Source organism: Pelecanus crispus, chromosome 9 (genome assembly GCF_030463565.1).
Source record: "Pelecanus crispus isolate bPelCri1 chromosome 9, bPelCri1.pri, whole genome shotgun sequence".
Lineage (NCBI taxonomy): Eukaryota > Metazoa > Chordata > Aves > Pelecaniformes > Pelecanidae > Pelecanus > Pelecanus crispus.
In genome coordinates this window covers 804,707-826,653 of record NC_134651.1, presented here as the reverse complement: position 1 = coordinate 826,653, position 21,947 = coordinate 804,707, and the positions used below count along the sequence as shown (strand labels likewise).

General features: G+C 47.3%; 1 protein-coding gene across 1 annotated transcript; it reads left to right on the top strand.

Annotated features, from left to right (window-relative positions):
- Positions 1-7,569: 7,569 nt before the first annotated feature.
- Positions 7,570-21,722, top strand: IGSF10 (immunoglobulin superfamily member 10). Its single transcript, XM_075716979.1, has 7 exons — positions 7,570-7,763; positions 9,754-9,883; positions 11,787-12,177; positions 12,913-15,647; positions 16,137-17,340; positions 17,968-18,868; positions 19,814-21,722. Exons 1-7 carry the CDS (start codon positions 7,570-7,572, stop codon positions 21,720-21,722), a joined length of 7,464 nt encoding a protein of 2,487 aa, XP_075573094.1.
- The last annotated feature ends 225 nt before the right edge of the window (positions 21,723-21,947 follow it).

Genomic DNA, 21,947 nt, shown 5'->3' with positions numbered 1-21,947 from the left:
ATCTCAGGGTTGTTCTTTCAGGCTTCCAGAACTCTGGCGGATGCAACTGCACCAAGTCACATCTTCAGGTGTTCCTGTGCTTAAACCATGGCAGAAGCCATACTTTTTTCAAGGGAAACCAGTTTTTGACAAAAGTACAGGGCTCTAGGAGCTCCTGCATCCAGCACTGGGCATGTGCCATCTGGTCAGGTTTGACAGATTCCCACTCCTTCTGCCGGACTATTAAAGAAAAATGAGACAGTGGGCAGCCTCGTGCCCTGTGAAGTCCTTCACAGTGAATTAAATTCTTGGATAGATTTGGATCTTATACATTTCTGTTACCTTTCTTTTTCCAACACGAATTTAAAATAACATATTCCTACAAAGATAAGAGATGCTGACATGCTGCTTTAGCACAGATTTTAATATTTTGGTTTGTTTGTTATTACTTCCCTATTTAAGAAAACAATAAGACAATCCGATTCTGACACAGCCACACGACCTGGTACCATACAGAGAATTGGCACAGAAGACGTTAAAAAAATTTGGCCAGCAAGAAGCTGTGAAGAAAAAGAACATGAAAACATTTTTCAAAGGGCCTTTAAGAACTGACATAATATGGAGAGAAGGGATAGCATGAGGAGGAATGAGACGAGGCAGAGTGGGAATGTTGTGTGACAGGAACCGAGGCAGCTGTAGTACGGGTCTGCAGAACAGCCGGAGCAGTCTCAGAAGGAAACAGTGCACGTGTCGGGGTGAATGGCCAGTATCCGCAATGGAAGAACAAACTGAAAAGCAAACATCATCAAAGAAAAAACAGGTACATAGTTCAGATTAGAATTGCTTTAAAAAAAAAATCTTTTGCTGACACCGATGCATAAAACAGATCGGTATGGTGTTCCTTTAAATCGTGTCCTGCCCTCTTAATGTAATTTCTTTTGACTGCTGTAAATAAAGGGGTCAGGCACTATTCCCTTCGAGATCCCAGCTTTGCGATTCAGCCCCGTCACCTCTTGCTTGAAGGAAGCTGACAATACACCCAAAGATACAGAAGCCTTAGGCAGCAACTCCTGATGTGCACGAAACACAGGCAGCTCCCCTGCCCGGGTTTCTGCTGCTGCCATGCCAGGAATACCGGCGTTCTGCCTTAGGAGCAGGGCTGGCCACTAGAGATGCAGCCTTGCTGCGTGAAAAGTAAGACTATTCCCATTTTCCAAGGAAAAAAAAAAAAGAGGAATCATTCCTTCCGTACATCATTTGCTTTCTGTGACTTCATTCCCTCAAAGTTTGAGTCATTTTGCACTGACTTGTTCATGCTGCGGAAGGAAAAGGAAATGCTCATTAAAAAAGTAGCCAAAAATACTGAAAGGCAAAATAAGAGCACCAAATTATGAACTCTAATACAAGGTGGATTAGTGTGTGCGCTTGAAAAGTCTGCGCATATTTGACTTCGTAGGCCTGGCTTTCTTCAAGGGTAAAGAGTTGTAAGAACTGTTGAAATACGTAATAAGCTAAGCAGCGTTCAGTTCCAGGGCCTAGACTTCCGCATGATTTGAACAGTATTTTTGCATGAACGAAGACCTCAGTATTCAAGTCTGGAACCAGGAATTTTGCACTAATACATGGAACTAAGGTGCAGGAGAGCTAGTTTGTTTCCTTGCACTACCACCGACGTTCATGTCCTTTTGCACAGGTCGCCTACCCATCACCCAACAACTGTGCCCCTCCCCCCGCAACCCTCCGGGTTCGGGGGTGCCTCCCGCTACCTTGCTGCCAGCCCACCCAGCTGCCCCCGAAACACGGGGCTTCCTCAGGTAGGGCGGGCACCTGCTCTCACGGCTCACTGCATGCAGGGGTTGGGCTGGATGCTCTCTCAAGGTCCCTTCCAACCCAAAGCATTCTATGATTCTATGATTCTATGATGCCAGCAACAGTGCAACAAACACACACGATGTGAATGACACCTGCGGATTACAGACGCTTCCAAAAGCACACACGCCATACGAACGAGCTGTAGAGCAGCGCTGCCTTTCCTCCATGCTTGCGCAAAGCTCGGTTATATCATACAGATGTACGTCAGGTACTGAACTGCTAAAAGACAAACCGAAATTGTGTTCCATTTTTGGTATGTATAATTTGCTGCGAAGACCCAGTTCGAAAGTGCTTTCCTCATTCAGCTTTCCTCTTCTTAGCACTACTGAGTTTACACTCAACCACACTTCCTTGCCAAAATACAGCTTCACTGAACAAAAAGCTCCCTTGATTCTCCCCAGTAATGAATTCCATCTAAAGCAATGTCTTTTAATATCAGACATGTGCCAGATTTGCCAGAGAAACAGAGAGATCAGCATGGGTTTGTATAACCATTGTATTTTCTGTAAGGCAGCCCCGCTAAATCACAACCACATTATAATGTAAAATATTCCACATGTTCTTCAGCAACCTTCTGGAGGGAGAACTTTGTATTTTTTGTAATTTAATACCCTGTTTCTCAGAAGCATAGTAAGAGCTGGGTTTTAATTACAATACACATAGTGTATCCCTAGGTGAATACCCTTTTCTTAAAACTTGGACAAGCTACATTGTACATTTAAAATATTTTTTTTTATTTTAATACAATTTTTCAAGTATGTGTTTTCGGAAAATGTTCTCAGAAGAAACTTCAGTCCCTTTTCTACCACAAATTACGGAAACTAGTAAAAAAATCATTTAAAAATGTCTTTTACCTCATGTTTACACCCACAGTAAAACAACACTGGAATGTGTCACTCCAGAAGCCTTGACCTCAGTTATCCGGTAGAAAAGAAATTACTCATGAAAGCAATTCCTCCTTTGCCCTTCAGACTGTAATTAAGATTTAGAAAATATGCCTAATGATAGCCCTGCAATCCTCTCTTTATCGTTCAGGGGAACAGAATTCAGTAGGACCAGGGAGAGTGTGATCTCTCAAGTTTTTCCCTGTTCTCAGGGTAGCACCTAAAAATGTCAGCACATAATTTGGTGCCAGTGCTCAAGCGAGGCTTTGTTATTTTTTCTGAGACCAAAAGTGCCAGGTAGCACAAGCAGGTTGGTGTTTCTTGACATAAGCTCCCATGCTGAATCAAACCAAGACCACCTACGTGTTTCACAAAGACGACCACTGAGATGGTAACGAACGTCATCCAGTAGATATCTCCGGTAAAATTCTAGCTGGCATACACATAAAATCACATTACTACCAACTTCCTGAACCCCCCATAGTTGTAGTTAACATTACATTTCACAATTCCAGAATATGTTCATTTTTAAGCACAGATCATCATGATGTTCTTCACTACTAAGCATATGCAGCCTCTTTATGGATTTCGATCACTTCGTTTGTTTGACTTTGAATTTGTCTGAAAAATTTTAGAACCTTTAAAAGATACTTTTGAGGCTTGATCTTACAATTACTGCTCCAATTATACGTTTGCTATTTGCAAAGAACACACAGCATGCTTAGTCATCAGATCAGTCCAAGAAATAGTAATTATTCAACAGCCAGCCACTGCAGTAACATATCCATGCCTGAAAAAAAAAAAGTCATTTTTGAGTTCATATACAAGAATACACTAAAATGTTCATGTTTCTCTTCTCATGACATCTTTAATTTTTAATCTTAAGAAAAATGGATAGTGACCCTAAGCAGACTTAAATAACCCAGTGGCCACTCAAATCTGTAATACCTGACTCTTAAAGTTACCTTTTCCCAAGTATTCTGAGGTTCGGTCAATATTGAAAAATACCATCATGCTGTGGATAAAGTGTTTTCAATTTTCCATGTAGTCTTAATATGGGTCATTTTGCCATTCCAATAACTTAATCCCACTATATATGCTTAAGCTCTTCCTGGCTTTAGAGAAACTCTGCCAAGAAGGGACTCTCATAGATACTCCAAAAGCCTTTTCTTACTTATTTCCTCTGGAAGAACATTGTCATTTAGCAAAGAATCCACTCTTTCTGAGGACAACCTCAGAAAGCACCATATCAAGACTGTCAGCTGACCGCGATAAGCAAGCAATGGTGAGACACACCATCCAGGTCAGGCAGAGCGCACCTATTTAATTCCATAAATGCACAAGTTTTACCTGATACTCACATTGGTGGTGTTTTTTCAGTAATATTCGACTAGCTGTGGTTTCAGTTTCTTCTTACAGCCATCACAACAGGACAAATTTAGGTACCAAAACATGGCACTATCATCAAAATAGCACAGTACACTCAACCCATGGAAATAAGAGGCAAGCCGTCTGAAAAACTGAAAATGTTATTGTCAGTGCATCATGCTCAGAGAATTATTGTTGATATGTGTGTAGAAATAAGTGTGTAGAAAGAAGTTTGAAGCACTTAATTAGTTTTCTTGATTGTGCAAGAAAAGGGATCTTCACATATTTTACTAAAACAGTCTAACAGATTTGGTTTGTCCTAGAATGCAGCCGAGGAGAAAAGATAAATACTTGAGTACACATACCACAGCTTCTGTTTGGCACCACGGCGCAGAGGCAGATGTAAGCAGCTTCATGCTGACTTCAGACGCTTTGGCGTTCCTCACAGAAAACTGAAACATTTGGAAAAATTAACATTTCTCCAAGAAAAATACCAGTTCTGTGGAAAGTGCAAAATCCCAGTAAAAAAAAAAAAAAAAATTTGGCTGAAAATTCCTACTCAGTTTCAGGCATAAATGACAATCTTGTTCGAAGATTCATGTAAAGTCAGTTCCCAGGCACTGACTTGCTTACCCACTAAAAGCACAACCCAGCATCATTTACGTTACGTGGATTACATTAATTTCCTCTCATTTCACTCTATACCTTGAAGCCAATCTTCTTCGTATCTTTTAAATCGACAGCAGACAATATGCAAAACAGTAGCGAGAAGTTATTAGCAATGGCGTAGGCAGATTTATTTATGACTGACACAACGGCCTGAACATTTATCCGTAAGAAAGCAGCAACAGCTTCCTAGTCTGAACCTATCCAGTGCCGCGCTGTAGTGACTTTGCTCTGCGTTTGGCGTACCTACTCTTTATATACTTTTTTTTTTTCATGGAAGATGTTTAGCAACTATGTCAAATACGATCGCCAGTGATTCCCGAGGCATCGCATTTCAGATAAACAGGAGTATTTCTGCAAAAGAATGCGGGGTTTATGTGACGCTGTTAAAGAGCTTGTTTCCTGAAACAATAGTGATTCTTTGCTCCTTTGGAGCATAGGGATGGAGTCACAAATGTGTTAGACAGGCAGAACTACCGTAAACCGGGGTGACAGCTCCATAGTCTGTGTGCGCACCCCAAGTACCTAAGCTCGGCTGCTGTTTGCCACGCACAGACAGACAGAGTGTTGTGGCTGGACCGTAACCAGCCATGTAACGCGATTACTGATGTGCTGCATGTTCAACCAACTCGCCCCTGGGAGCAGAAAACTGGAAAGCATCAGAGACAAGGAGTGCCGAGTGGGAAAAATTCAGGTGCTTGACAAAAATCAGCAATGCTGGTACACGCAGTAGCATTGGTAGACAATAACCACTGGCTAAGAGGCGGAGAGGGGAGTAAGAAGCTACGGCGCTTCTTCCAGTGCCCTGCGGAAGATGCGTTTAGAATCACCGAATAGTTTGGGTTGCAAGGGGCTGTTAAAGGTCCTGTAGAGCAACCCCCTGCGATGGGCAGGGACATCTTCAACCAGGGCAGGCTGCTCAGAGCCACGCCCAGCCTGGCCTTCAGTGTTGCTGCGGTTTCCCTCAAAGTTGCTAAATTTTAACTTTGTGCAAGCAGTGATGTATTAGAAATTTCCTGCGGCTTAGAGGGCTCGTGGTTAGCTTCTGATGGCACAAGGATATAATAATTGGGCATTAATTAGAGCATCTATTAAAATACAGTTGTAAAGTTTAGCAGCTCAAGAGCTATTGGAGAGCCGGGCAAGCACGTGCTAAAGCTACCTGCTGACCTTTCCTAACATACGCTTCCAGCAGAACGCGCCGTCGGTCAGGTCTATCGCTGTTACAAACACCATTCAGCCAAACGCAAGGAGCTGAAGCACCGGCGGACTTGACCTAGACAGGACGATAAGTCGTTCCCCCAAAAGCGAGCTGAGGAGCCCGTGCGCAGTGCGGGCAGCGGGGTTTTTTGGAGGGATCCCGCAGGAATGTCCCCAGGGTGGCAGGCGCCGGCCGTTCCGTGCCGCATGGGCGAGGGCTGCCCGGTTTGCGGTGCCCGGGGCGGGGGAGCGGGGCCGGACCCGCAGCACCCCCGAGCGCCGCTCCCTGCCCGGGCCACGGCGGCCGCTCGCCCCCCGGCCCGGCCGCTCGCCCCCCGGCCCGGCCCCGGCCCCCGCCGCGCCCCCCCGCGCCCCCCACAGCGCGGCGGCGCCTCCCGGGAGGAGCGGCCGGCGGCGTCGGGACTGCAGCCGCCCGGCCCGGCCCGGCCCCGAGGTAGCGGCCCCGGCGGGCCCCGGAGGGCGCGGGCAGGGGCGGGCCGGGAGAGGCCTCCGGGGCCGGCGCGGCCGCGGGTGCCGGTGGGGCCGGGTCCCGGTGCCGGTGCCGGTGGGGCCGGGCGCGGTGCAGGTGGGGCCGAACCCCGGTGCCGGTGCCGGTGGGGCCGGGTCCCGGTGGGGCCGGGCGCGGTGCAGGTGGGGCCGAACCCCGGTGCCGGTGGGGTCGGTGCCGGTGCCGGTGGGGCCGGGTCCCGGTGCCGGTGGGGCCGGGGCCGGGCGCGGTGCCGGTGGGGCCGGGTCCCGGTGCCGGTGCCGGTGGGGCCGGGTCCCGGTGCCGGTGGGGCCGAACCCCGGTGCCGGTGGGGTCGGTGCCGGTGCCGGTGCAGGTGGGGCCGGGGGCGGTCCCGGTGCCGGTGGGGCCGGGTCCCGGTGCCGGTGGGGCCGAACCCCGGTGCCGGTGGGGTCGGGTCCCGGTGCCGGTGCCGGTGGGGCCGGGTCCCGGTGCCGGTGCCGGTGGGGCCGGGGGCGGTCCCGGTGCCGGTGGGGCCGGGGGCGGGGCCGGTGGGGCCGGGTCCCGGTGCCGGTGCCGGTGGGGCCGTGAGAAGCGCGGCGGGGGCGGGCGGGGGCGCGGGGCCGGTGGTGCCGCACGGCGGCTCCGCGCGCCGGCTTTGAAATTCGTTAATTTTGCTTGGAATAATTACTGGCAAGAAAGGAGCTGACGTGTTCCTTCCCGGGGATAAATTGCTAGCAGATTTACAAACACTCCGCAGAGCCGGCGTCGCGAGGTGACGGCAGCCAAGCGCGGCCCCCACGGTCGCTGCCTTCGCAAATCGACGCTTTACCTGTAAGCAGCAGCTCCTGGGGAACACCGCACCACGACAAAGAAATCGCGAGGCTGTTCCTGTGAAATGACAAACCCTTTAGATCGCTGCGCAGATCTAAGCACGGAGGGGAAAGCCGAGTGGCGGGTCTGGTCCGGGGGTTGGGTTTTCTTTCGAGTTACAACATTCTTGTTCCTATAGCTTCGAACTGAGCAACTCGACAGGGAACGTCGCTGTAAACGCTTGTGTCTTCTGTTTTCCTTGTAGGAATCTGTTCGCTCGCTCTCGCTGCGAAGGATGGTAGCGTAGCGTTTTCCTGCAGGATGCAAGCGACGCGCGGAGGCAGACCGTGGTGGCTGGGGACCCTCCTCGGTGCCTGCCTGGCCGCTCTCCCCGGCACCATCGCCTGTCCCCGGCTCTGCGCCTGCTACGTCCCCACCGAGGTGCACTGCACGTTCCGGTACTTCACAGCCGTCCCGCCGCACATCCCTCCAAACGTGGAGCGCGTCAATCTGGGGTATGTTCAACGTCAAGATTTTAACTATTCTGACCAGTTACCTTTCAACACTTTGCAAAGCAGTAACGGAGCGTTTCCAGATTTAGGGCTAAAAATTAGTCAAAGCAATAAATAACTCTTAAGAGCTTAATGTTCTGCAGTATTCAGAAGTGGTTGCAATCACAGCCTAAGACCAGCAATGCTAATAGAAGTTTCGGGGATGTATCACAGGGTGTGTAACAACTTCAAAAAGTTTCAAAATTAAACAAATTCTTTTATATTACCCAAACATTTTGCATCTGTAACACAGAACTCTGAAGGAGTCTGAAATGGAGAGAATTCTTTCTCGGAAGAGACAGTGCAGAGCTCAGACAGTGGGCTGGGAAATTAGTAGGTGTGTTAAAATCTTCAGAGGCTTTGCTCTGACTTTAGAATGTCACACAATGCTAGCATCGATGCTTTTATCTATCGAGTCTGTGGGAAATAACACTTGTCTGAATATTCCAGCCTCCAAAGTGGTTCTGTTCCGTGAGTGGTTAAAAGGAACAGGACTAGATTACACCCAGGCTCAGCTGGCCCCTTAACACTTACTCCAGCAAGTGTCCTCCGTCATACAACCAGATGACGAGACCAATCAGCAATATTTGACTGATCCTTGTATCGCTGTTGATACACATAACCTTTGAAACGTCCATATGCGTATGCAGAAAATACAAAAGGAAGGTTTCATTGAAGTCTTTGCCCTCACCTGCCTTCTGCTTCCAGGCAACACATCCAGATCCCAGCTCCCGGCTTCTGTCTGCCCTTTCCTTCCATTGCTATTGTCAGTGTTCTCCGGAATTGCTGTATATGAAGCGTGAAAATTAAATACCAGTACTTTTAGAGGACTATGGGTTACCCAAGGTGTGGGACATGCTTGAAATACACTAATTACTACTACGGAAAGGCCATCTATCTGACTGGTCAATTAATGCAACTTACTTGTCCGCACGGGGCACAGGAGGTGTGGCTGCGCCATGGGCAGAGTCCCTGCGTTGGCTAATCAGGTCATACAAGTGTGACAGTGGTCACAAGTCAAAGGCATCGCAGCGTAGGTACGCAGCATTTGCGGGGCTTACCCCACACCTACTAATTCCGGGCTAGTGTAGCATCCCCGCTGTCAATACTCACGCCAGCTAGGCATACATGCCTGTACATACCATACATGTACATACCATACATGTACATACCATACATGACCTGATGGTCAAACCTCCTGTAGCACTGCAGCTCCCGCTCGAAGGGCGCTCTGTTTCGTTTTTGGTTCCCTGTTTAAATCCAGCCTAGGCTGTCCGTACTGCGTGTATGCTCATGGAAGTCAGGGGAGGCCGAGGCTGTGTCCGTACTAACAAGTAGTGTGCAGCGCTGAACACCTGTGGGGTGGAAATAAAACTCAAGACGTACAGCTGAAGAGGGCGGACAGCGTAGTCCAGCCAAGGGCCAGGGAGGGACTGCGAGACAGCCCGCAGAACCCGCCCGCGCCGTAGCCTAGGCACGGGCGTCGTCAGCCAGGTCCCCGGAGGAGGGTCACTCCCCAGTACCCTTGGCTCTGCCTGGTCCTCGGTGGGCAGCTGGGGCTCTCCGCTGTCCGTGGACCCCTCTGCGATACTGCAGTGTTGGAAAAGCCCTCGATTGAGAGAGGCATCAAGGTATGGCCAACCTCTGCCATCACGGGAGCTCCTTCCTCTTCTACACCGAGGCCCAAAACTGGCATTCGTGCCTGCGCATTTGTGCAGTTATTTTCCCTATCCGCTGTGAACACAGTCTTCAGAAAGCTGCCCTGGAAAAGTTACCAAATTTTGTGCTAACATGAAGGAATGACTTAAAATTTCATCTTAGCAACCAGAAGTGCTAGCTACCTTTACGCATTTCCAGAGTTGTTCTTTTGGTTTGGGTTGGTTGGTTTGTTTTAAAACTTGCGAAGTTTAGCTGTCCGACTAAACCGGGGTGTGGGATGAAATGTTTATTACAGTTACAACAGCTTGCTTAAACTGACCGAAACGGATTTTTCTGGCCTGGAGAAACTGGAGTTGCTGATGCTGCACAGCAATGAGATAAATACAATCCCTGAGAAGGTGTTCCGTGATTTATATTCATTACAGGTAAGAACTAAATGTAGGAGATGACCTAATCTTAATTTTTGTTATGATTTCTAAACAATCTGCAGTAATACTGATAAATGGAAGCAGACCAGCGGTCTGTAGCATTTTGGTTTCCTGTTTCTCACTGTATCCACGTGAAAGACGAGGGCCTTGAAGATCCAGTATCCTAATGGGAGATGTCTTTTCTTCCCAGGCGGGCATTCAGGTACAGTTTAAAGAGCGTGACAAACATAGTGGTAGGTATCTGTCAGCAATATCTTCACGGGCAACTGCAGTTGAAACTCTCTTTCACATGAGAGAGAAAGATTGCAGAGCTCCAAGTATGCCAGCTGTGGTAGGAAACTTGTCTTTAGTTAATTTGTTAATCAATTTTTTTTTTTTTTGAGGATTGTTTTCCATCCAGATTTCCCTTTCCCTTCAGTACAGTATACTCCTGTCCCTTTCTGTCTTTCATTAAAAAAAGGCTCCTACTGAACAGAAACTGAACATGCGACATATAAACATTTTAATGCTTTAAAACAACTACAGTTCCTTGGTTTTATAATTTAAAATATATTTGTGGACTTTTAAAATGTAGTATTTGATGCCTGTTCTGTGCTTTGACTGAAATATTACCTATTTATAAAATATTACCTATATTAATATGTGTTGTAAACATCAGTGAATGTACGGTGTCATGCAGGGATTCTGGCGCTATCTCAGTATCTCACTGTGCCATGTAAATATTCGTACATAAAAAAGTACTTTCATGATTATTTAGGAGCAACCATTCCCAACCAATTCGATGTACAGGTAACGCTTATTCTCCAGTTAAATTTCCATCCAGAGCTGTTATTAACTGCTAGAGAGAGGTACTAACGTTGTAGCTGCGATGGACTAAGAACAGGAGACCTGAACTGTTCAGATGGAAATCACGGTATTGGCTCCGTTGCTGGTTTTGGAGGATTAGGGGGCAGGGGTGGGAGGGAAAGGCAGAAACCAGACGGGCTGTGGAGCACACAGATCTTCAGTTTCATTAACCCTCACAAAGGGCAGTTCTGTGCCTGAAAGCTTGCTTGTTAACTCCTTGCAACTGACTTAACAAATCAGCTTTATGGAGTCCTCTAAGCTTTTCCTCCCGTATTGACAAGCAAGATGGCAACACAATTATAGACAGTTTTAATGGAATTATATTTGGCAAATAAAATAAACTTGCACGTTATTGTGATTTTGTACTTTTTTTTCCTCGTTAATTTTCAAAATACAGAATTCGTGACTGTAACGGTATAATTTTAACAGGAAAAGTAACAACAAAAAGGCTGTCTTGGGTACCTTATTTCATACTTCAGCAGTATTCCAGATATTGTTCATCTCATAGTTACGAACTTGACTTTTAACCTGTCAGCAACAAAATGGCACCTGAGAGTTGAGGTTTGGTGAGTACGCCCTCACACGACACAAATCCTGAGACTGGGAACACACTTAGCCGTTCTGTTGGTTAAACATCAAACAAAATAGACTGTTGGATGCATTTTTGTAGCCATAACGCTGGCTGGAACAAAAATCACTACCACAGTTTATGGTCAAATTCCACTTACCCTTTTCGTAAGTGTGGTTTAACTGGGATTTTTTTGAATGAGAAATAAGCATTGCTTTATTTTATTTTTTTAATCACTGCGTTTCATAAATGTGACTGCAGAAGTGTCACCCTGATGGACTGCTGGGACAAGAAAGCGTCCTTGTAGTCCTGCAACTAACATGGCATTTAAAAATAGCTCCTCCTAAGTTTTTTTCCAGTCACTCGCATTACTGGTCTGGTGAATACTTTCACTTCACAGAGTAACCATCAATCAGAATTTGTTAGGAGTCTTATAACAATATAACATGGGTTAATATCATACGCTTGTTACTTTTTCATCAACAGGTCTTAAAAATGAGTTATAACAAGGTCAGAGTACTGCAGCAGGATGTTTTTTATGGTCTAAAAAGCTTGGTACGGTTGCATATGGACCACAATAAAATTGAATTTGTAAATCCCAATGTTTTCTACGGACTCACATCACTGAGGTTGGTCCACTTGGAAGGAAATTTACTTAAGCAGCTTCATCCAGATACTTTTGTCACCTTGCGCTATAGCCAAATATTTAAAATATCCTTCGTGAAGCACATATATTTATCTGACAACGTGTTGACTTCGCTACCACAAGAAATGTTTTCCTACATGTCTGAGCTAGAGAGCATTTACCTTCATGGAAACCCATGGTCCTGTGATTGCAATCTACAGTGGTTTGCAGAATGGGCAAAAGAGAAACCAGGTGAGCTGCAGACTTTGTTTATGCTTTTTAATCATGTTGTAGCATTTTACTCTTTCTGATAAAGGTAATTGTCCTGTATTTATGTCTTTATTCTCCCAGAAAAGACTGGAAGAGAGGATTTTTGTAGGTGCATGTAATTTGGATAAACAGATGAATACCATTCAGTTTCCCAGATTAAATTAATCTAGTGATCTTAACCCATTCCCAAGTGGAATGAAACCCATTTCCTTAATGGAACGTTTTCCTTGGCCAGTCCAAAGCTTCTGTGCACCAGGAGAATCCGCAGGGAATAAGGAAGCTAATTTTTATTAGCAAGAGTGAAGGCCACATTGTACACGATTCTTCGAAAAAGAAATAAGGAATGGGACTCGAGGAGTTTGTGTTGCTGCCCTGAGTAGGCGTTACCCCCGCAGAGCGCTAGAGCCTGTGTCTCAGAGCACAGCTACGGCCAGGTACCACAGCGGAGCCTGCCTTGCACGGTGTCAAACCGCGGGACGGAAGGACGCCGTGCTGAGCCGCAACGGCAACAGTCCTTACGCAGTTTCATCAGACAAAATTCACAGGATTTTCTTAGATTACTTTAGGTTTTTATAGCTTACTTCAGGTTTTTACAGGTTACTTCAAGATAAACTTTGTTAATATTTTATTAAAGAGAAGAGCTTGCTGGTAGCTGTATGTCTTTATTAATACTAAAAACTGTATCACAAAAGCTTACTGCATTTTTCTTCCCTTCAGATGTTATAAAGTGCAAAAAAGACAGAAGTTCCAGTGCTCAGCAATGCGCAGTTTGTGCTACTCCCAAAAATCACAAAGGGAAAAGCTTAGTGGAAATTCCTTCTGCATCTTTAACCTGCACTAAGCCAGCCATACATGACTCCCTGAAATTTAAAAACCTCACCATGCCAGATGATGGGGATTTCAGTTCCGTATCGCCTAAGGACTTCATAGCTCCTATAGGATCCATGGTTTTGAACATGACTGACCAAGCAGGAAGTCGAGGTAACTTGGTTTGCAACATCCAAAAACCTAAAGAAATGTCTCCCGTCTCATTTGACAAAGATGGCAACAGCACAGTACTCAAAACATCATTCTCAGCATTTCTTGTCTGTGGCATTGACCATGAACATATTCAGCAGCTATGGAGCATACTGGCACTGTACAGTAATTCTCCCTTAAAGCTGGAAAGGAACGTCCTAGCACCTAACACGCCTTTTTACAAATATAAACAAATCTACTCTGAAAAAGATGAACTTTTTACCAATATAGAGGCTGAACTGAGAGCTGAACCATCTTGGTTAATGCAAAGCAAAGTGTCATTACAGCTAGACAGGACAGCAACCACACTGAACACACTGCACATCCAGTACTTCACGGATGCTCAGATTATTTTGCCCAGTGCTGACAAAAAACAGGCGAGAAATAACTGGACCATCATCTCCAGGGACAACAAAACACAAACGGAGCACACTGTTTTAGCTGGGGGGACCGTAGAACTGGAATGCCAAGCAATTGGAGAACCAGCTCCTGCAATAGAGTGGATATTGGCTGATGGAAGCAAAGTTAGAGCTCCTTACGTCAGTGAGGATGGAAGAATCATAGTAGTTAAAACGGGAACATTCACCTTACGGACAGCTGATACTTTTGACACTGGGCTTTATCACTGCATAGGCACAAATTACAACGATGCAGATGCTCTCACGTTCAGAATTACTGTGGTCGATCCTAACGTGGAAGACAACAGTGTAAATGGAGCCCAACTTTCTACATTTGTTGGCAGCACACTCTACCTTCCCTGTACATCCACTGCTGTTCCAGATGCTGCCATTAGCTGGGTGCTACCTGAGCATGTGATTCTTCATCATTCTGCAAGAAACAAGCATATTTTTGACAACGGTACCTTAAGAATACAAAGGGTAACAGAGCGAGACAGTGGCTACTTTAGATGTGTTGTGGCCAACCAGTATGGTGTTGATCTTCTGGTGTTCCAAGTGCTAGTTAGAAAGGATGAAACCACTCTAAAGAAAAAGCATGTAGGTGTGGGAGAATGGGAAGAGGGCGATGGCTCTGGCAATGCAATGCTGGCCTCTGCCACTAGGCAGAAACATCCTTTAGCTACTTTGGCTACCTTGACAGCTAATCGGGAATCTGCTGCCTCAACATCCAGCAATCGGGTCGCACAGAGTGCATATAAAAGGAACAGCTATGGGAAAATAACTTACAGGCACTACAGGGACAAAATAAGCAGACGGTTTAGAGGACACAGAAGACAGTTTGCTTCCTCAGCTAGGAGAGTTGATCCACAGCGCTGGGCAGCCTTCTTGGAAAAAACGAAGAGGAACTCGGCATTGATGGAAAAACGAGGAGAAGCTGCAACGAAACCACCTAGTCAAGTCCACAAGCTCTCAAAAGTACCTGGGGATGAGGAGGAAACATCTGGTGATTTCATATCTCCAGCAGAAGAATTCATGATACCAGTAACAGGGACAGCCACTGTATCTACTCTGGGGAGAGCAACAGAAAGCGTGATAACTGCAGGGCCTGAGACGACCGCGAGTAACACCCCTGCTAGGAAAACCTCTCTCCTGGTTGCAGAGGCAGTAACTCCCCTGCCCTCTCCTTTTTCACAGCCTGTGTCATCTGACAGCAGAAGACCACAAACATCTCTAAACCCTACAATTACAAACTCATGGGAAAGATCTGATTTAAGTCAAATGCCAGCAAATGGTATAAACCAATCAACTGTATCAAATGGAGCAAATAGAACATCTACACTCTTCCCTGCTGGGCAAAGGTTGGTATATTCTGGGGAAAGTAATAACCAGCATTTAAAATCTATATCTACAACACCCACGACAGATGTTCCGGACACCAGCAAGTCTGTAACTTCCCAAAACGCAGTGGATGACCTACATGTTTTTACTGAGTCTATTGATAAGATTTCCACCAAAGCAGATCATCAGATATCTGTAGTAACAGTCAGTGAACCAAGTCCTGAATTTGGTCACATTCATTTTCATAGCACTCAGAAACAAGTAACTCCTAAGCCACTGTTGGACTCAACTACCATTACTCATGAGCAAATTCAGATTATTCAGGATGTTACAACTCATATAGCCCAGGCCCAGCAGCAATATGGCAGACGAAGGAAGGTTTCTGGTAGGAGACAAATTGTTAGACCAGGACGTATTCCAAGTATGAAAGAGCACAGATACAATTTTGGGAGGCCAGGATCTGTCAGAGGAAGTACAGCTGTGGGTGCAGATGTACAACTGAATAAGAAATATGTATCAACGTTACCCACCTTAAATAATTTTAGCAGCTCCATCAACCCATTTAGCCCAGAAGCACCTCTGTCCTCCCCCTCTACCATGAATATGCCATTGGAGCACCCAGTGGGTACTCATCAAAACACAGCATTCCTCAGGGAAGAGAAAAACAAAGCTGGTGCAAGGCAAAAAGCCACTACGACAGTCATGCCTTTAATTACAAAAGGTACCCAAGATACTCCTCAATGGAAATTAGAGACCAGTGCTCCATTTCAGACAAATACTGATAGAGCCCAACCTTTTAGTGTCACACAACCAACAACGACAATCCATACAGCTCATATGACGACAGAAGTTACACATACCATAAGCTCTAAGATATCCTCTACCCTTGAATCAGTCTCACCCAGCATTAAGCCTAGAACCTCAGCAAAAAATTCTCAAAGAGGAAAGATTAGTTGGGAACATCTCTTTGGAAATGGTGCACAAAAAGAGGTCCTTCCTCAGGAGCTACCAGAAGAACAGCCAGATAGGTTTCTATCAACAGAGGTATCGACCACACTTCCTAAAACTACGGCAGCGTTATCTATGTCCAAAATGGCTCCTTTGTGCTTTACGCCTGTTTCAACAGGTGGGAATCACAGCAGTGGTTTCTTGTCTTTAAACAAACCCATTCATTATGGCAATGGTAAGTCAGAAGAACATTCTCCCACTGCAAAACCACAGTCTTACTCTAATCCTGCAACTGGTGCGACCAAAGAAATGGATGTAACAAGTTTGAAGCCAACAGCTGTACCTATTATTCCTCCTCAAACTGACACCAAAATCACCAAAAGTAAAATGTTCAGAGTGGGAAGAAAGAGAGGTCAGAGGAGGAAGAGGCCCCCTAAAACATCCACTTCACAAAGCGTGATTGCAGGCCACGGCACTGCAGCGATTCCGGCGGTGAATACAGCCACGCCTGTCCTGACAACGGTTAAATCATTAACTACGCCTACAAGTCTTACACCTGCAGAACCTCTCTCTGAGAGCGTAAGCGCAGCCTCGCTGACAGAAACGCCAGCGCTGTGGATCCTTAACGCAGCAGAGGCACCTCGGCATGTGCCTACAGCAGCCGCGCAGGCGCCATCAGCCCCCGTCACACGGAGGGACGGCCAGCCAGCCACGGCACCACCCGACAGCCGTGCTGCCCAGAGCCCCACCGCTGCAATCCAAACCACCCCACGCCTTTCTAAGCCTTCCGGCACCACGAGCGCACGACCTGCCACAGTCTGTGCGACGTCAGGGTCGGAACCTGCTCAGAAAATCAAAGCCACCGCAATGGCAGGTGAAAAATCACACCCGAAAATGGAGGAGAGAGTTTTTCAAGAAAACCTCGTAGCACAGCCCACATTCCCAGCACGAACCGAGTCGGGTACCAGCGCTCCTGCTGCAACCACAGGCATCGCTCCTCCCGGCGCCCAGCGTCCCGCCCCACTGCCAGCCCTAACAGCAGCTGTGCCACCTGCGCGTGCTGCAAGACCCACCTCGCCTCCGGGGGCGGAAATCAAATTCTGGCAGAAGCCCTCTGCTAAAGTCGCAGAGAGAGGCGGCACATTGACCGTCAGTACACGGACCGTAGTGAAAGCGTCACAGGTCACGACTCCGTACGCTCCTCTGTGGGGAAGGGACAGGGACAGTTCTGTCAAAGGCTGGTCTGAAAAGAGACAAGATCAAGAAACCACCACCACCAACCCTGTAGCCTTGGACTCTTTAAGCAGAAATCATTTTGCAAAGCCCAGAATAATTGGAGGAAAATTAGCTGCTTTTACTGTGCTAGCTGATTCAGATGCTTTTATTCCTTGTGAAGCTACTGGTAACCCCCGTCCAGCAATACAGTGGACCAAGATACCATCAGGTATGCTTGACAAACCTCTCTAGAATTTACCTTCCACTATAGTCTTGTAATTTGGCAGATGTTTTGTCTGCCAGACTCAAGTATTGCTTCATTGAAGAGTACCGTGAAATATCAGTGAAAAGATGAACTTTGAAACAATGACAAAGAAAGATATCCCAGCACACTTGCTGGAGGGTCTTACTACTAATTATGGAACAGTTCTTTAGGAAATAAAAAACAAAACCCCCAAACATAATCTATAACTATAATTCTGTGCTTACCGTGAGAAGATTTCAATATTTATTGTATGTTACCTGCTATTTCAGAACAGTGAGACAAGTGAAAAGAAAAATCTGTCTGTGGTGACAAACCATCAAATCAAATTAAAGCTATGCCAAAATATTTTTGAATATGCAAAGCCCCATCTGCTTTATTCAAACTTTGTCTCTACTGAGGACCAAGTTTCGGGTTTGCTTTAAAGCTTTGCCAGTGTATATGCAAAATGCTCTTATTTCTCTCTTTCTGATCACTAGTGTCTTGGTTATTTGGGCGAGATAGACCAGGATAGGGGAAGTGTTTTCAGGGACTAAGACAAAACAGAACAGACAGGTTCTGACGTGCTGCGCTGTTGTCCCCTTGCTTCCGTAGGAACCGATGCTCTGGAAAGCCGAGGTGATGGCAGATGGATGGTGTTTGCCAACGGCACGCTCTCCATCACCCGGGCGGGCCTGGAGGACCGCGGGCAGTACCTGTGCACCGCGGCCAACACGCACGGCACGGCACGGCTCCTGGTCACCTTGTCGGTAGTGGCCTACCCGCCCCGCATCACTGGCGGCAGGTGGCAGCTCCTCACCGCTCACTCTGGAAAGGCCGTGGCAGTGAAGTGCAGAGCCGAGGGCAGGCCTCCTCCCACCATCTCGTGGGTTCTAGCAAATAAAACGCACATCTCCGACTTTTCCGCAGGAAATAACAAAGTTCACGTGGAACCAGACGGCACTTTAATTATCAAGGAAGTCACTGTTTACGACAGGGGCCTCTACACGTGCATGGCAAAAAACCCAGCAGGCACCGACACGCTGGTTGTAAAACTGCAGGTCATTGCGGCACCTCCCGCTATTCTGGAAGAGAAGAGACAACGCGTTGAAGGAACCATGGGGGAAGATCTGAAACTCCCTTGCACCGTGAAGGGGAATCCTCAGCCCACTGTCCACTGGGTCCTCTTTGATGGCACGGTGGTGAAGCCTCTGCAGTTTGTAAACGCAAAGCTGTTCCTGTTCTCCAACGGTACCCTGCACCTCCGCAGCGTCGCCCCTTCTGACAGCGGGAATTACGAGTGCATAGCCACCAGCTCAACCGGCTCGGAAAGGAGGGTGGTGAGCCTCGTGGTGGAACACAGAGATACGCTTCCAAAAATAGCTACCGCCTCTCCGGAAATGACTCAGTTGAATTTTGGGGATAAGTTGCTTCTGAACTGTACAGCGACTGGGGAGCCAAAGCCCAGGATCATCTGGAGGTTACCTTCCAAGGCAGTTGTTGACCAGTGGCACAGGTAGGAGTCTTGTTTTTTCCCCCCAACTCTTTGAAACTTCCAATGCTGTCTTCTCTGGTGCTGGTATAAAAGACTGTTATACCACTGAAACAATACATTGGGAACTAAATTCACTTTTAAACATTTAACAGCGGTGAAACATCTGTGGTGATGGCTTGTTATTGTACGTCTAATAACAGACCGCATCAATTGTCGTTAAGTGGATGAGGTCTTACCAAAATGGATACAAGTCTTACCTGAATTAAGGAAACTGATGTTAATCATACATTGGCTGAATTTTGGTCATTTTATAGGAGGAAAAGTTATTTACAAGAGATTTGTGAAGGAGGACTCGGGAGGAAGAGGCTTCTGTAGTCTCTGCCAAGTCTACCTTTGAGGGTCTCAGCCCCACAACCCCTCCCACACTAACACTTCGCCTTCGCTTTGGGAGGGACAGTCCCAGATCGGGGCGTTCCTAGCAGGCTCACGAGAACTTGCAGCTGGGCTGAGGGAGATCCAGGCCCGTGCCCTGCTGCAGGAAGGGCAGGCAGAGAGCGACCACGCAGTGCCAAGCGCCGTTCCGGACAACACGCAGCAGCACCGCCAGCTGCCCCTGGCCGGGGGCAAGGATTGCGGGTTATCTGCAAGGAGAAGCATGAGGGAGAGGAGCTGGCAGGATGAGGGACGTAAGATTGAACAGGCTCAGTTGTTCACAGAACAGTTGTCAGGAAGGCAGAGGCGGCATCGGGCAGCTTTGCGCACCTACGTAGAGTCAGCGAGCACGTGCACATCCACGTAACACCAAAAGCGGCAGCTACATCAGGTTATAACCCGCTGGGTCTGTGCCTTTGGAGAGAGGTTCTGTATCCTGTTGTGCTGTGAATACTGTCAGTCGCTTTCGGTGCTCAGTGTTCACCTCCAGCGTTGTGTTCCATAATTCTTTTCCTCTTTCTCCCCCCACAACAGAATGGGAAGTCGAATCCATGTCTACCCCAATGGATCCTTGGTTATCGAGGCAGTTACGGAAAAGGATGCAGGTCACTATTTGTGTGTCGCAAGAAACAAAATTGGAGATGATCTGATACTGATGAAAGTCAGCATCACAATGAAACCAGCCAAGATTGACCAGAAACAGTATTTCAAGAAACTGGTGCCATACGGAAAAGATGTCAGAGTGGACTGCAAGGCCTCTGGGTCACCCGCACCAGAAATATCCTGGAGTTTGCCAGATGGGACGGTGATCAACAATGCGATGCTGGCAGATGACAGCGGACGCAGGTCTCGCAGATACGTCCTCTTTGACAACGGCACTCTCTATCTCAACCAAGTTGGAGTAACAGAAGGAGGAGATTATACCTGCTACGCTCAAAACACACTGGGAAGAGATGAAATGAAGATACACATCACGGTCATGATGGCAGCCCCTCAGATAAAGCACAGCTACAAGACGTACATTAAAGTGAGAGCTGGAGATACGGCATTACTGGACTGTGAAGCCGCTGGAGAACCCAAGCCAAAAATATTCTGGTTGCTGCCTTCTAGCGACATGATCTCCTCGTCGACAGCCAGGCACATCCTACACGTCAACGGTTCTCTATCAGTCGGTCAAGTCAAACTGTTAGATGCCGGGGAGTATATGTGTGTTGCTCGTAATCCTGGAGGGGATGATACGAAATTGTATAAACTGGATGTTGTTGCTAAACCACCCGTCATAAACGGTTTGTACGTGAACAAAACAATCATGAAAGTGACAGCAGTGAGGCACTCAAAGAAACAAATTGACTGTAGGGCAGAAGGGATGCCTCCCCCTCAGATTATGTGGATCATGCCTGATAATATTTTCCTAACAGCTCCCTATTATGGGAGCAGGATTGTAGTACACAAAAATGGGACACTTGAGATTCGGAACATAAGGCCTTCTGACACAGCGGATTTTATCTGTGTGGCACGTAATGATGGGGGAGAGAGTATGTTGGTGGTGCAGCTGGAGGTATTGGAAATGCTAAGGCGACCGATGTTTAAAAACCCATTCAACGAAAAAATAATAGCAAACCCTGGAAAAACTACCACACTGAACTGTTCTGTGGATGGGAACCCTCCACCTGACATAAGCTGGATGGTGCCTAACGGCACATGGTTTTCCAGCGGCATCAAGACTTCCCACTTTCTCACAGGAAGCAACGGTACCCTGACCATCTACAGTCCCGACAGAGACAAAGCGGGAAAGTACCGCTGCGCTGCCAGGAATAAAGTCGGCTACATCGAGAAGCTGATCATCCTGGAGGTCGGCCAGAAGCCCAGCATCCTCACTCAGCCAGCGGGGCCGGTGACGGGCGTTAGCGGGGAGTCGCTGTCGCTTCACTGCCCGTCGGAGGGGAGTCCCAAACCACACACGGCGTGGACTCTGCCGGGCGGCTATGTGCTGGATCGGCCGCAGATCAGCAGGAAGCACATACTGCTGGAAAACGGGACGCTGGTTATACGAGAAGCCACCGTTCACGACAGAGGAAATTACGTGTGTAAGGCTCACAACAGTGCCGGCGATGACTCTGTAACCGTCCCCGTCGTTATCGTGGCCTATGCCCCGAGGATTACGAACAGACCGCCGCACACCATACACACCATGCCTGGCGCAGCAGTTCAGCTCCACTGCATAGCGCTGGGAATACCAAAACCAGAAATTACCTGGGAATTACCTGACCGCTCAGTACTCTCTACAGCTCACCCGGGCCGAGTGTCTGGGAGCAAAGTGCTTCATCCCCACGGCACGCTGCTCATCCGGAATCCCCGACCCTCGGATTCTGGCGCGTACAAGTGCACAGCGAAGAACCATCTCGGCAGCGACTTCACAGTAACGTACATTCACATCATTTGAAATAAGAAATACAGCATGAACGATTGTTAACAAAGCCTACAGCTGGACCGAGTTCATTCGTGGAATAAGTTTAATCAAAGGCAGCCATAGGCATGTAAGTGCCTAAATACAGTTAGAGGATTCAGTCTGCAATGGCCATGCAAAAAAAAAAAAAAAAAAAAAAAAAAAAAGAGAGGAAAGGCTTGGGGAAAATTAGATCTAGCATTTTTATCTAGCATTGGTTCT

What these genes read in the sequence shown, in the direction of transcription:
- IGSF10 (XM_075716979.1), top strand. Translation starts at nt 7,570, where the DNA reads ATGCAAGCGACGCGCGGAGGCAGACCGTGGTGGCTGGGGACCCTCCTC. An exon ending in GTGATTTATATTCATTACAG is followed by an intron (nt 9,884 to 11,786) that starts GTAAGAACTAAA and finishes TTTCATCAACAG; the next exon opens with GTCTTAAAAATGAGTTATAA. An exon ending in GTTGTTGACCAGTGGCACAG is followed by an intron (nt 18,869 to 19,813) that starts GTAGGAGTCTTG and finishes CCCCCACAACAG; the next exon opens with AATGGGAAGTCGAATCCATG.